At 39.1% G+C, this 12,119-nt stretch overlaps 1 protein-coding gene across 2 annotated transcripts in view; it reads left to right on the forward strand.

Moving 5' to 3' along the window:
• Positions 1-12,119, forward strand: part of TSG101 (tumor susceptibility 101) — a 50,980-nt gene continuing 38,861 nt past the window's right edge. Inside the window, exons 1-3 of one of the 2 annotated variants that reach the window (XM_081240850.1) lie at positions 1-165; positions 6,310-6,394; positions 8,662-8,727. In XM_081240850.1, the coding sequence (XP_081096976.1) occupies positions 124-165; positions 6,310-6,394; positions 8,662-8,727 (193 nt within the window). In that variant the 5' untranslated portion in view covers positions 1-123. The remainder of the gene's footprint in view (positions 166-6,309; positions 6,395-8,661; positions 8,728-12,119) is intronic. The other variant, XM_081240851.1, reaches the window with a different exon arrangement.

Genomic DNA, 12,119 nt, shown 5'->3' on the forward strand with positions numbered 1-12,119 from the left:
TGTTGGTAGAGGCTGGGGGGTGGGGGGCTGGCTCCGCTGTGTGCGACTGTGTGGGGCAGCCTGGGGCAGCCCTGGAGCGGCTGACCCTCTGCCTGTGGGGACGGGAGTCGCGAGGCGGCCGCCATGGCGGGGTCGGAGAGCCAGCTCAAGAAAATGGTGTCCAAGGTGAGGCCGCGGCGCGCTTGCCTGTCGGCGCGCACCCACCGCTCCCTTCCGCGCCGCCCGGGCCTTCCCGACCAGCCCAGCGAGCACCCCCGGGCGGGCCCGAAGCCCCGGGCAGTGCCCGGCCGCCTCCGCCGCCCCAGCCCCGGGATGCCTGTCGCCCGGTGCCGGAATCCTGGGCCGGGGCCGGCGGGGGGCGGCGACGGTCAACAAAGGCGCGGAGCCGAGGCTGCCTGCCGCCTGCCACCTGCCGCCCGCCCTCCTCTCTTCAGGGAGAGAGTTTGGAGCAGTCTTTGGGGCAGTATAGTTTTCGTCTTAGTTTTTATCAACACAAAGAGAGGGTTGTACTTAAAACTCGGTCGTGGGCACTCCTCCACTTGTGTCCCAGTGTAGGGTTCGTGCGTCTTCGCCCTTCCCTCCCGGCCCCCGGAGATTGTGTCCTTTTCAGTTTGTATTCTTCACGCAGCTCAATAGCCGACCCGTGGGAGATCATAACTTTTGGTTGAATTGGCTCAGTTATAGGTAAAAACGTCCTGAGAAGCCAGAATACCGGTACCTCACTACATCGGGTGAAATAAATAGAATTCCATTACCATTCCAGGGACTTTGATTTGCTAAGAGTGACTACCTTTAATTGTATGCTACTTATAACGCGGAATTATTTGCTTTGAAATTTTTAATCTTCACCGTTCAAGACCGGTGTATTTTTTTCATTTTTATAAAAGTAGGTAGGCATTTTGTATTTAAAGCCGTGGGTTATTTTGACAACTACTTAAAATGTAGCACCTGATACCAGAGGGAACTGGGTGGTTTTTTTGTTTTTGTTTTTTTTCAGTTTACCAAAGCTAATTGGAATAAGATGTATGTGAAATGGTTGAGTGTAGAATCTTCTCCAGTTAAACGATTAGCTTTAGATACTTTTGTCAAAACAAGAATGGTAGGAAGCAAAGAAGTTTAAACAGTCTTCAATAGTATTAAAGTACACTATTATGTATGAACTTATTCCTTTGAAAAATATACTTTTTCCCCCAGTAAAATCATCCCCATAGTCTTTGATTGAAGAACAAATAATCTCTAAATAGAGAGTGATGGTTTTTTAAATAAAGCTTCTCTTGATTGCTCTAATCATATCTTCTAGGCTTCTGATTTTCTTTCTTTTAAAAAAAAATTGAGGTATAGTTGATTGGATTTTCTTTCGATAAAGTAATTATCCTTAATTGTAGAGGAAGTTTTAGGGAGCCCTAGAAGATTGTGGCAGAGGTCTATGTTGTAACATTTATATATTGCTTTTTTTTTTTTTAAAGTACATTGTTTTATATACTATGTAACTGAAGAGTATCTGTTCCGTACCATTTTTTTTATCTTTAAAGTTGATAACATTGCCTTTAAAGTTTATTCCTTAATTTATATGTGTGAAGGTATTTACATACAAGGACAGGAATATTCAAATATTGGTTTTGAATTTTTAAAACCATAATTAGTTTTCCTAAACTTTCTGTAGAGGAACCTGCCTTCAAAGACAGAGGCAGGACATCTTTAGAAGATATTTTATACCTCCACCTGTCTTTTCCCTCCACCCTCTTCATATCCTAAGAACAAAAAAGGACATAGGGAAGAGGTGGGAGAGGGCATTCTGTCTTTCTTTTGGTTCTTGGCTCGGTTTCTGAAAAACCGAGTCTCTTACAAGTGGTGATGTCAGTTCTGAGTATCGGCATGTTTTCTCTCCAGCCTGTGAAGAGATAGATAGGTAGGAATAGTAAGTAGGATAATAGAAGCAATTTGTGGAATTTCTTCCTCCTGGTGGAGGGCTAGCTTCAGGTGTTATCCTTTCAGTTGGATGTGGTCCAGTGTAGGCATTGGTAGCCAGGACCTTGGACACATTGCTAGGGTGATGGTCCTTTACTCTTTATCTGATTCTGGGACTTCATCACCCAACATGTTACTTTGGGCCACCTGCTTTGACTTACGTCTTTTTTGAGGTATAATTGACATAGAACAGTATATTATCTTTTGATATATTACTACAGGTATATTTTTCCTTTGAGCATTTATTTTAGCTCCCAGCTTAAATACAGCTTTTAGTTTAACACCCTCTCTGTCATTGTTTTTGCAGTTAAGAGAGGTATATTTATGCTATTGGTCCATCTTGCTTTACACAAATAACTTTTACATTTTTCATACAGACAACTACCTGTATTCTTACATGCTATATCTACAGCATTCCTAGAGGTGGAGTCACTACTAACTAGGTAGGAGAGAGCTGGCACATTAAAGATTGTAATGCACTTCACACTGTTTTAGATTTAGGGATACAACAGTGAACAGACAGTGTGGAATTTAAATTCTATTAGAAGGCAACAAACAGCTCAGTAAGTACATTAAGTAGCACGTTAGAAGGTGTTAAGTACTTTGGAGAAAAGTAAAGCAGGAAAGGGTAATAGAGTGCTCAAACGTGAGAATAGGATAGGTTGCAATTTTATAGAATAGTAAAGGAAGACCTTCCTGAGGTCTATTTGAGCAAGACCTGAAAGAGGTGAGGAAGCAAACTGGAACAATCTGGAGTAAGAACATTCCAGGAAGAAGGAAAAACAAGCACAGGGGCCCTGAGACAGAAGCTTGTCATGCATGATAGAGGAACAGCAAAGGGAGCTAAGGGGGCTGGACTGGAGTGAGCAAGGGGAAACAGTGCTGAATAAAGGGGTGGTAGATTTTGGAGGGTCTTGCAGGCCACTGTAAGCACTTTGGCTTGTACTTGGAGTATGGTGGGAAACCCCTGATCTGTTAACAGTATAGCTCTAGCTGCTGTGCTGAGACTAGACTGTAGGAGGTTCAGTCGAGTGGAAGCAGAGACAACTCTAAGGAGGCAGTTGTAGTAACCTAAGTGTAGCTATGAAGGTAGTGAGGAGTGATCAGGTTCTGGATATTTTTGAAGGTAGAGCTAACAGGGTTTTCTGACAGATTCACTGTGGATGTGTAGGAAAGAGAAGCATCCAGGATAATGTCAAAGCTTTTGTCCTGAGCAACTAGAAGGATACAGACATGGAAGACTGTAAGAGGCATAGATTTTGGGGGGAAGATAAGGAGTTCAATTTTGATCATGTTAAATTTGACATTCATTAGATATCCAAGTGGAGATATCAAATTGGTAATTGGATATACATGTCTGGAGTTCAGGAAAGAGGTTCAGACTGGAATTTTTAAATTTGGGAGTTATCAGTGTATAAATGTTATTTTAAGCCATGCATGGAGATCACCAAAGGAGTGAGTTGAGATAAAGAAGAGGACCAAGGACTGAGCCCTGGGGCTCAATATTATTAAGATAAGAGGTTAGGAGGGGCCTCCCTGGTGGCGCAGTGGTTGAGAGTCCACCTGCCGATGCAGGGGATGCGGGTTCGTGCCCCGGTCTGGGAGGATCTCATATGCCGCGGAGCGGCTGGGCCCGTGAGCCATGGCCGCTGGGCCTGCGCGTCCGGAGCCTGTGCTCCGCAACGGGAGAGGCCACAACAGTGAGAGGCCCGCGTACCGCAAAAAAAAAAAAAAAAAAAAAAGAGGTTAGGAGAAGAGAAAGAACCAGCAAAGACACTGAGAAGGGGTAGCCACAGAGAGGAGAAAAAGAAGCAGTCGTGTCCTGCAAATCAAGTGAAGAACATGTGTTAAGAGGAAGGAATTGACTTGGTCAAATGCTGCTGTGATAGGTTAAGTAAGATGAAGACTGAGGATTGGCCATTGCATATGGCCATGTGTGGCAGTTACTGGTGACGTTAATGAGCAATTTCAGTGAAAGTGGAAAACCCTGATTGGTGTGGGTTTGAAGAGAATGGGTCTAGTCTTTGAGCATCAGTGGTTAACATCACGGAGAGATACCTAGATGTCTTATGCTACTTGATGGAAAAACACCGTCATCTGTGAAATGATCTTGCCAGAGAGAGGGGAAGATAGTGGAGGGAAAAAAAAGTAAAATTTAGAAAAAAATCATGAAAAAGATCATAACTTCCAGATCCAACTACTAATTCACAAGAAATACAAAGGGAATAGGAACATATATATTAAACTACACCAAGGGGACGCAGTTAGCAAAATCCAAACTGTGGGACAAATGAACCGATTTCTTCAACAAGTAAGTTTCAAGGGGTTAAAATAGAAATGGGCCCACTGATGAGTAGTTAAATAAAATGTGTTATATCCATATAATGGAATATTATTCAGCAACATGAATGTACCTTGAAAACGTGCTAAGTGAAAGAAGGTAGTCATAAATGACCACAGACTATATAATTCCATTTATATGAAATGTCCAGAATAGGCAAATTGATAGAAACAAAGTAGATTAGCAGTTGTCTAGGGTGAAAGGGGATGTTGCTGGTGGAGTGAGTGGGTGATTGCTACAGGGTATGCATTTCTTTTGGGGGTGATGAAGATGTTCTAAAATTGATTGTGGTGGCGGTTGTACAACTCTGAATGTACTAACAGCCACTGAGCCTTACGTAAGTCACTTTAAATATGTGAATTATATGGTATGTGAATTATATCTCAGTAAAGCTATTATCAAAAAAGAGGGGTGGGAGAGAATCTGTAGATTAAAAGAGGCCTAAAGAACATTTTAACAGATTGAAATATGTGGTCTTTATTTGGATCTCCATTCAAACAAACCCTCCCCCCAAAAAAAGACATGAGACTGCATATTTTATGATATAAGGAAATAGTGATTATTTTAGTATGATAATAGTATTGTGGGCTTTTTTTTAAGTTCTTATCTTTTAAAGATACTTACTAAAATATTTATGGGTAATAGGATATGATGTTACCATTTGCTTCAGAATAATACAGGAGAAGGGAAAGGTGAATGAGATTATAGATTAAATAAGATTGGCTATGAGTTGATTGTTGAAGCTGGGTGTAGTGCTGAAGCAGGGGATTTATTATACTGTTCTACTTTTGGATACCTTTGAAATGTTCCATAATAAAAAGCTTTAAGAGGAGAGAGTAGGAAGAGAGCAATTACGGACAGCAAAAGTAGGAAGCTCCTTGCAGGAGTTTTTCCTGTAAAGGGGAACTGAGAGAAGTTTGGTTGTAGGTGGAGGGGGAAGGGAGGTAAGGAATGTTTTTGTGTGAATAAGACAGAAGAAAGAAGAATATGTGTGTCGTAATAGTACTGATCCCATAGCATGGAAAAATTGGTGCTTCAGGACAAAAGAGGTCAAGAACTGCTGAAGAGATGCCTTTGAGTAGACCTGGATTTATTTCCTAATTTTTCTTGTATTTTCTCCCTTATTGTCTATCACTGTCTTTTGTGCTGGTCTCTGAGATTTCTTTGACTTTATATTCTAATCCTTCTATTGGATGTTTTTTTTCTACTCTCACTTTTCTTTACGTCCAAGAGTCCTTTCTTTTCTGAGTGTTCTTGTTTTATGGATACAATATCATTTCTTCTTTCTTTGAAATTTTTAGTGCTAATTCTTTTTAAAGTTTTCTTCTGCTCCTTGCATTATTTTTATTCTTAGTTCCTTCTTTCCGTTTCTGTCTGTGACATGTTTCTTGGAGTCTTTCTTTTTGGAATAGCTGACTGTTCCTTTTTAAGAGAGAAGCACTAAAAGCTGATTGAAAGCTTTGTGCATGAATGGAGCTTGTCAGCTGGTGAGCTTCAGTGTGTTGTGAACAGATGGGGATCCCCATCTCCTGATTTCCTAATCGGCTAAGAGTGTGTAAACAAGGTTCCTAGTTTTCCTGGACTGGAATGGTACAAGGCAGGGGTATGAGAATACAATACAGCACATGGTAAATTGCAAAATAGTATTGACGATGAGTGCTGGAGAGGGAGAGATCGTTTTGGGCTAAAGGGAAGTCTGGAAAAGGATTCATTGAGATGAAAGTGATGCAAACTAGGTCTTTGAGAATGATTAAGATTTGATTTGACGGAGGGCCTTTTAAGTTGGAAAAAGAGCTAAAATGGAGGTAAAAGTTTGAATAGGTGGAAGGAGAAAAAGCTACTGAGGTTCTTTCAGTCTTTATTTAATTAATGTTAATGATCACTCAGAACCATTATACTTTTAAGAAGAGTGCTATTAATAAGATTTTAAGAAAATTAACCTAGCAGTAAAATATGTGCATTGGTTTTAAACTAAATTCATTTGTAATTTTCCTTTTCAGTACAAATACAGAGACCTAACTGTACGTGAAACTGTCAGTGTTATTACTTTATACAAAGATCTCAAACCTGTATTGGATTCATATGGTGAGTTTATATAATAAAAATATCAAGTACTATACTTTGAGTTTCCTCTTTTTGTTAATAATTGTAGGTTTCCCATTTTCCCTTTAAGTTTGTTGGTTTTTTCATTGTAGGACTAACCTTCACCTAAAAAAAGCTGTGAGAGATAGGAAATTACAAGATCTAATAATAACATCTTACATTTGTTTAGTTATTTTAAGTTTTAATATACTACTCTAACATAGAACTAATGCAAATTTAGAACTAGAGGTGATGTTAAAAATAGTTTAGTCCATCATTTCCCAAAATAGTATACATAGTTGTGAAGAATGTTGCTTTGGGGGCGTGGGTAGAGGGGATTCTGAGGTTACATTTGAGCACTTATAGATTAAACAAAATTAAATGGGTTTCTTTGCAACAAGATTTCTCAGAGCCTTTAATATGCTAATGTGTCATTATGCCTCACCAAGGGGGGAGAGAAGATAATACATCGTTCAGTATATTCTGAAGTTAATTAACTAGTGAACCTTTTTCTCTCTAGAACATCTCTTTATATTCTTGAGAACACATTTTGTAAAACTATATTCTGGACTATCCTTTTCATTTTATAGATGAAGAAAACACTTAAAAACTATTGTCCTTAATTCTGTAGAGTAGGTAGGTGACAATTTGTGTCCACCTTCTATTGAGATGAAATAAAGTTGTGATTTAAGTAAGAAATGACAATATTTAGAGGGGTTTTTTTTTGTTTGTTTGTTTTTAAACAGTCTTTTCGGCCCTACCAATCCTAACATAATCTCTCCAACCCCGTCTCCTGGTAAACACCAGATGTGCCAGGGCCAAGGGAAACCCATGCTGCCTCCTGCCCATTGTGAGGCCCTTGGCAATGAGGGCAAAGAGCTGAATTTTGTAGCTGAGGCTCTCACTCTAAACCCCACTAGTCTCCAGGGCTTTGTAAACAGGAGCCTGGTGAGAGGCAGCAGAGGGGGAATCAATCCTGAATTTCCTGAACAACAAAGTCATGAACCGGAAGTCCTCTCCCAAACTAGGGCATAATTCTCCTTCCTGTCCACATACTGTACTATGGTATTTAGATCTGCAAAAAACCTCATATTACCAAAATTAGAGTTAATTTTAAAATGACTTCAGTGGGGGAATAAAGTGACAAAGACTAGAACTTTATGGTAAGTGTACAGTTTTTACTGAATACTAAAAGAATAAACGTTGATCAAAACTGACAAAGAGGGGGCTTCCCTGGTGGCGCAGTGGTTGAGAGTCCGCCTGCTGTTTCAGGGGACACGGGTTCGTGCCCTGGTCCGGGAGGATCCCACATGCCGCAGAGCAGCTGGGCCTGTGAGCCATGGCCGCTGAGCCTGCGTGTCCGGAGCCTGTGCTCCACAACGGGAGAGGCCACAGCAGTGAGAGGCCCGCGTACCGCAAAAAAAAAAAAAAAAAAAAAAAAAAACAAACTGACAAAGACTCCAACATCATTGAACAAATATTATATATACAGCCACACAGGCTGGACCAAGTCTAAACCATTGTCATCAACATGCTTTTAGAGTAAATATAACCCTAAAATTAAATACAGTGGTCTTTTTAAAATACAAAATCAGAATAAATTACAGCACAGTTTATAATTGTCGATAGTAGGTAAAAGAACTGAGGTCAACAGTACAGTTCTGTGTTCTTGTACTTCACATTACAGCCTTTCCTCTATGTAATACAGTGTTAATTCCAAATCATTATTACAGATAATAGCAGTCCATGTAACACAAAGTATGTGCCCTAGTTATTCAGTCAATTACAGGTAGGAAAACTTGTGCGATGTGAGAAATATTTGTATTAAAAGAAGATGTCCGTATTTGACTGTGAAAACTTTTTTCCTTTTTCATACTGTGGGATACTACATTGGGATTGAGAATGACAGTGAGTGGGAATAAACATCTGAAAATATTAGGTTAATATTTAATATGGTGTCAGTTAGTAGTGATTTTTAAGTAATTTTATAATGTTGGTTGGGGATCCAGAGCTCATATTTATTGGGACTGTAGCATTAACGTTTATTTTTCCAAGTAATTCATAGCATCTTTACTCATTCAAAAGCTGATCCCATTAAGTGGATCAACAAAGGATACTTTATTATTAGACAAAATGTATGAACATTAACAAGTTAGTCCCTTTCAAGGGGAATAATGTGTTTTAACTGTTGTTTCTGAAACATAAGAATAACTTATTTGGGAGTATCTGTGAGAATGCTTGTTGATTAACTCATTATTCTTACCTTTCAGTTTTTAATGATGGCAGTTCCAGGGAACTAATGAACCTCACTGGAACGATTCCTGTGCCTTATAGAGGTAAATGTCTTATGTGATTCATGTTTCCAACATAGATGCATTTTAATTCACATTTAGTTGCCAAAGAATTGTAGGTAATTAAGCTTGCTTTTTTGTGACTTTCATGATAATATAGAAACTTCACCTCCTATTCTAATTGAACTTCATTTGGCAGCAGCACCTCATATTTTCAGCTTTTTCCCCCTACTTCCTTACCAAGATATATCAACAAATAAGTGCCTCAGTGCACTGGAAGAGTTTGTTTCATAGAATCAGAGAATCTTAGAACTAGAAAGGGATCTTAGCTGCCTCCCAGTTCAGCTCCCACCCTACTCAAACTTATCTGACAATGGGAAGCTGTATAGTATAGTGACTAAGATAGAGGCTTTACAGTCAGGGCAGAGTAGGGTTTTAGTTCTCCCTCTGTAATCTATTAGTTTTGTGACAATGGGCATCTGTAACATTTGGATAATAGCACCTAACTCAAAGAAGAATTCATTTGTAATAATGTATGTAAAGGACTTAGCACAGAGGCTGGTATATCAAAAGTAGCTATTATTTATGGTTGCAATGCTGATGGTGGATAATTACATCTCTGTTAGTCAGCCACCCTCTGCTGGAATACTTACAATGATAATGGAGCATTCAGCTTCATGAGCAGCTGTGGACAGCTCTGTTTGTTAGTTATTCCTTGTGACTAGCTAAGAGCTGTGTCTCAGTAACCTACCCATTGATTTTATATAGTACCTGGTATACGTGGGGGAAAAGGGCTAGGGATACAAAGGTGAATAAAGGATGTACCTTCTCTGGAAGAACATACACAAATAGGGGAAACAGGGAATAAATAGATATTTACACTATTCTATACCTGTTATAGAATAATGAAATATAAAGGTGCTGTGAGATTATAGAGGAGAACAAGAACACATGGGAAGGTCATCAAAGAGATGACGTTCAGTTTGGTGTTAAAGGTTGAGTGAACCATTCATAACAGAATGGACGTCCCAGGCAGAGGGAAAAAACACTTCAGCATCAGCATTTTATAGAGCAAATACGAGTGAACTTCAGGATTACTGACTTTGCCTTTACCCCAGGAAGTAAGCTCTGGTGAGGGAAAAACGTATGTGGGAGAGAGAAGGAGGCAGAAGACTATCATAGACATAATTAAGGACATTTATTATTTTTTTCTTCCGGTTTTATTGAGATGTAACTGACATATAGCACTATATAAGTTTAAGATATACAGCGTAGTGATTGACTTCATACATCAAGAAATGATTACCTCAGTAAGTTTAGTGAACATCTGTCATATACGTACAAAATTAGAGAAACAAAAAAATATTTTTCCCTTATGATGAAATTCTTAAGTTTTCATCAAGTTGCGATGTTTACTCTCTTAACAACTTTCATATATAACATACAGCAGTGTTCATGACATTTATCATGCTGTACATTACATTCCCAGTACTTACTTTTTTTTTGGCTGCGTTGGGTCTTCGTTGCAGCTTGCGGGCTTTCTCTAGTTGTGGTGAGCAGGGGCTACTCTTCGTTGCGGTGCGTGGGCTTCTCATTGCAGTGGTTTCTCTTGTAGCGGAGCACGGGCTCTAGGCGCACAGACTTCAGTAGTTGTGGCACCTGGGCTCAGTAGTTGTGGCATGTGGGATCTTCCCGGACCAGGGTACGAACCTGTGTCCCCTGCATTGGCAGGCGGATTCTTAATCACTGCACCACCAGGGAAGTCCCCTTGCTTTTTTATAACTGGAAGTTTGTACTTTATGTCTACCGTCCTACAATTCTCCGTTCCCCCCAGCCCTCACCTCTGATAACCACAAATTTGATCTCTTTTTCTGTTTGTTTATCTGTATGTGTTTGAAGTATAATTGACCTATAACACTGTGTTAGTTTCTGTTATACAACATAGTGATTTGATATTTCTGTACCTTTCAAAATGATCAACATGATAAGTCTAGTTACCATCTGTCACCATACAAAACATTACATAATCATTGACAGTATTCCCCCACACTGTACATTATCATACTGTGATTCATTTATTTTACAGCTGGAAGTTTGTACCTCTTAATCTTCCTCACCTGTTTCTCTCCTCCCAGCTTCTTCCCCTCTGGCAACCACCTCTTCTTTGTATCTATGAGCCTGTTTCTGTTTAGTTTTGTTTGTTCAATTGTTTTGTTTTTTAGATTCCACATATAAGTGAAATCATACAGTATTCGTCTTTCTCTGTCTGACTTATTTCACTTAGCATAATACCCTCTAGGTCTATCCATGTTGTCACAAATGGCAAGATTTTATCTTTTCTATGGCTCAGTAATATTCCATTATGTATATGTATACCACATCTTCTTTATCCATTCATCTATCAGTGGGTACTTAGGTTGCTTCCATATCTTGGCTATTGTAAATAATGTTTCAGTGAACACAGGAGTGCATATATCTTTTCAAATTAGTGTTTTCATTTTCTTCAGGCAAATAACCAGAAGTAGAATTGCTGGATCATATGGTAGTTCTATTTTTAATTTTTAAGTAATCTCCATACTGTTTTCCATAGTGGCTGCACCAATTTATATTCCCACCAGCAGTGCACAAGAGTTCTCTTTTTCATACACACACAAACACAGACACACACACACACACGCATACATATATGTAAATTTTATTTAAACCTTTGTTCCTTCACCATATTTTTGTACGGCACAGTTCCTAAGCCTAAGTAATTCTAGAGAATCTGTCATTTTCACAAAGCAAAGAATTCTAGATGGTGGAAATAAAGTTATGTTTTATGTATTAGGATATATTTTATTGGAGTCTTTTTTTTTCATTCTAGAAGTACTTTGGGTAAAAAATAAATCCGAAGTCCCATAACTGTCTGATCTCTCTAAGTGAATTTTATGTGTATATACTTCTATGAAGTAAAACTGTTTCTGAGTGGGGGAAATGTATCTGAATTATGTTAGGTGATTCAAATGGTTGCTGGGGACACTGGGCTTTAACCTTAGGAAGAAAAGTCTTTGATTTATGTTCAGTATATTAACTATCAGATCCTTTGAAACACTGTTCATTTTGACTATATATAGTCAAATTTCTCAACTGAGAGAGATTCTATTACCTAAAGCAAAATAAAGGGGATGACATCATTGATTGTGAAACTACCACTGAAAATGCCATATTCATTGGTCAAGCTGTGGCCACCAGTCAGCATCTGTTTGACACTTGGATTAGGTCTTACAGTGTGACTTTTGGCAAGGGAATTTCAAGTTTAGCATATCACTTTCCGAAAGGACACCATTATCTATGGTCTTCCTTCTATATCCTTTACCAGTGAACTTTATTAACTGAAATGACAAGAGTCAAATAACAGAGAATGGTTTGAACCAAAAGATAATTTGTGAATAACG

This window comes from Mesoplodon bidens, assembly GCF_964165515.1.
Source record: "Mesoplodon bidens genome assembly, chromosome: 7".
Classification (NCBI taxonomy): domain Eukaryota; kingdom Metazoa; phylum Chordata; class Mammalia; order Artiodactyla; family Ziphiidae; genus Mesoplodon; species Mesoplodon bidens.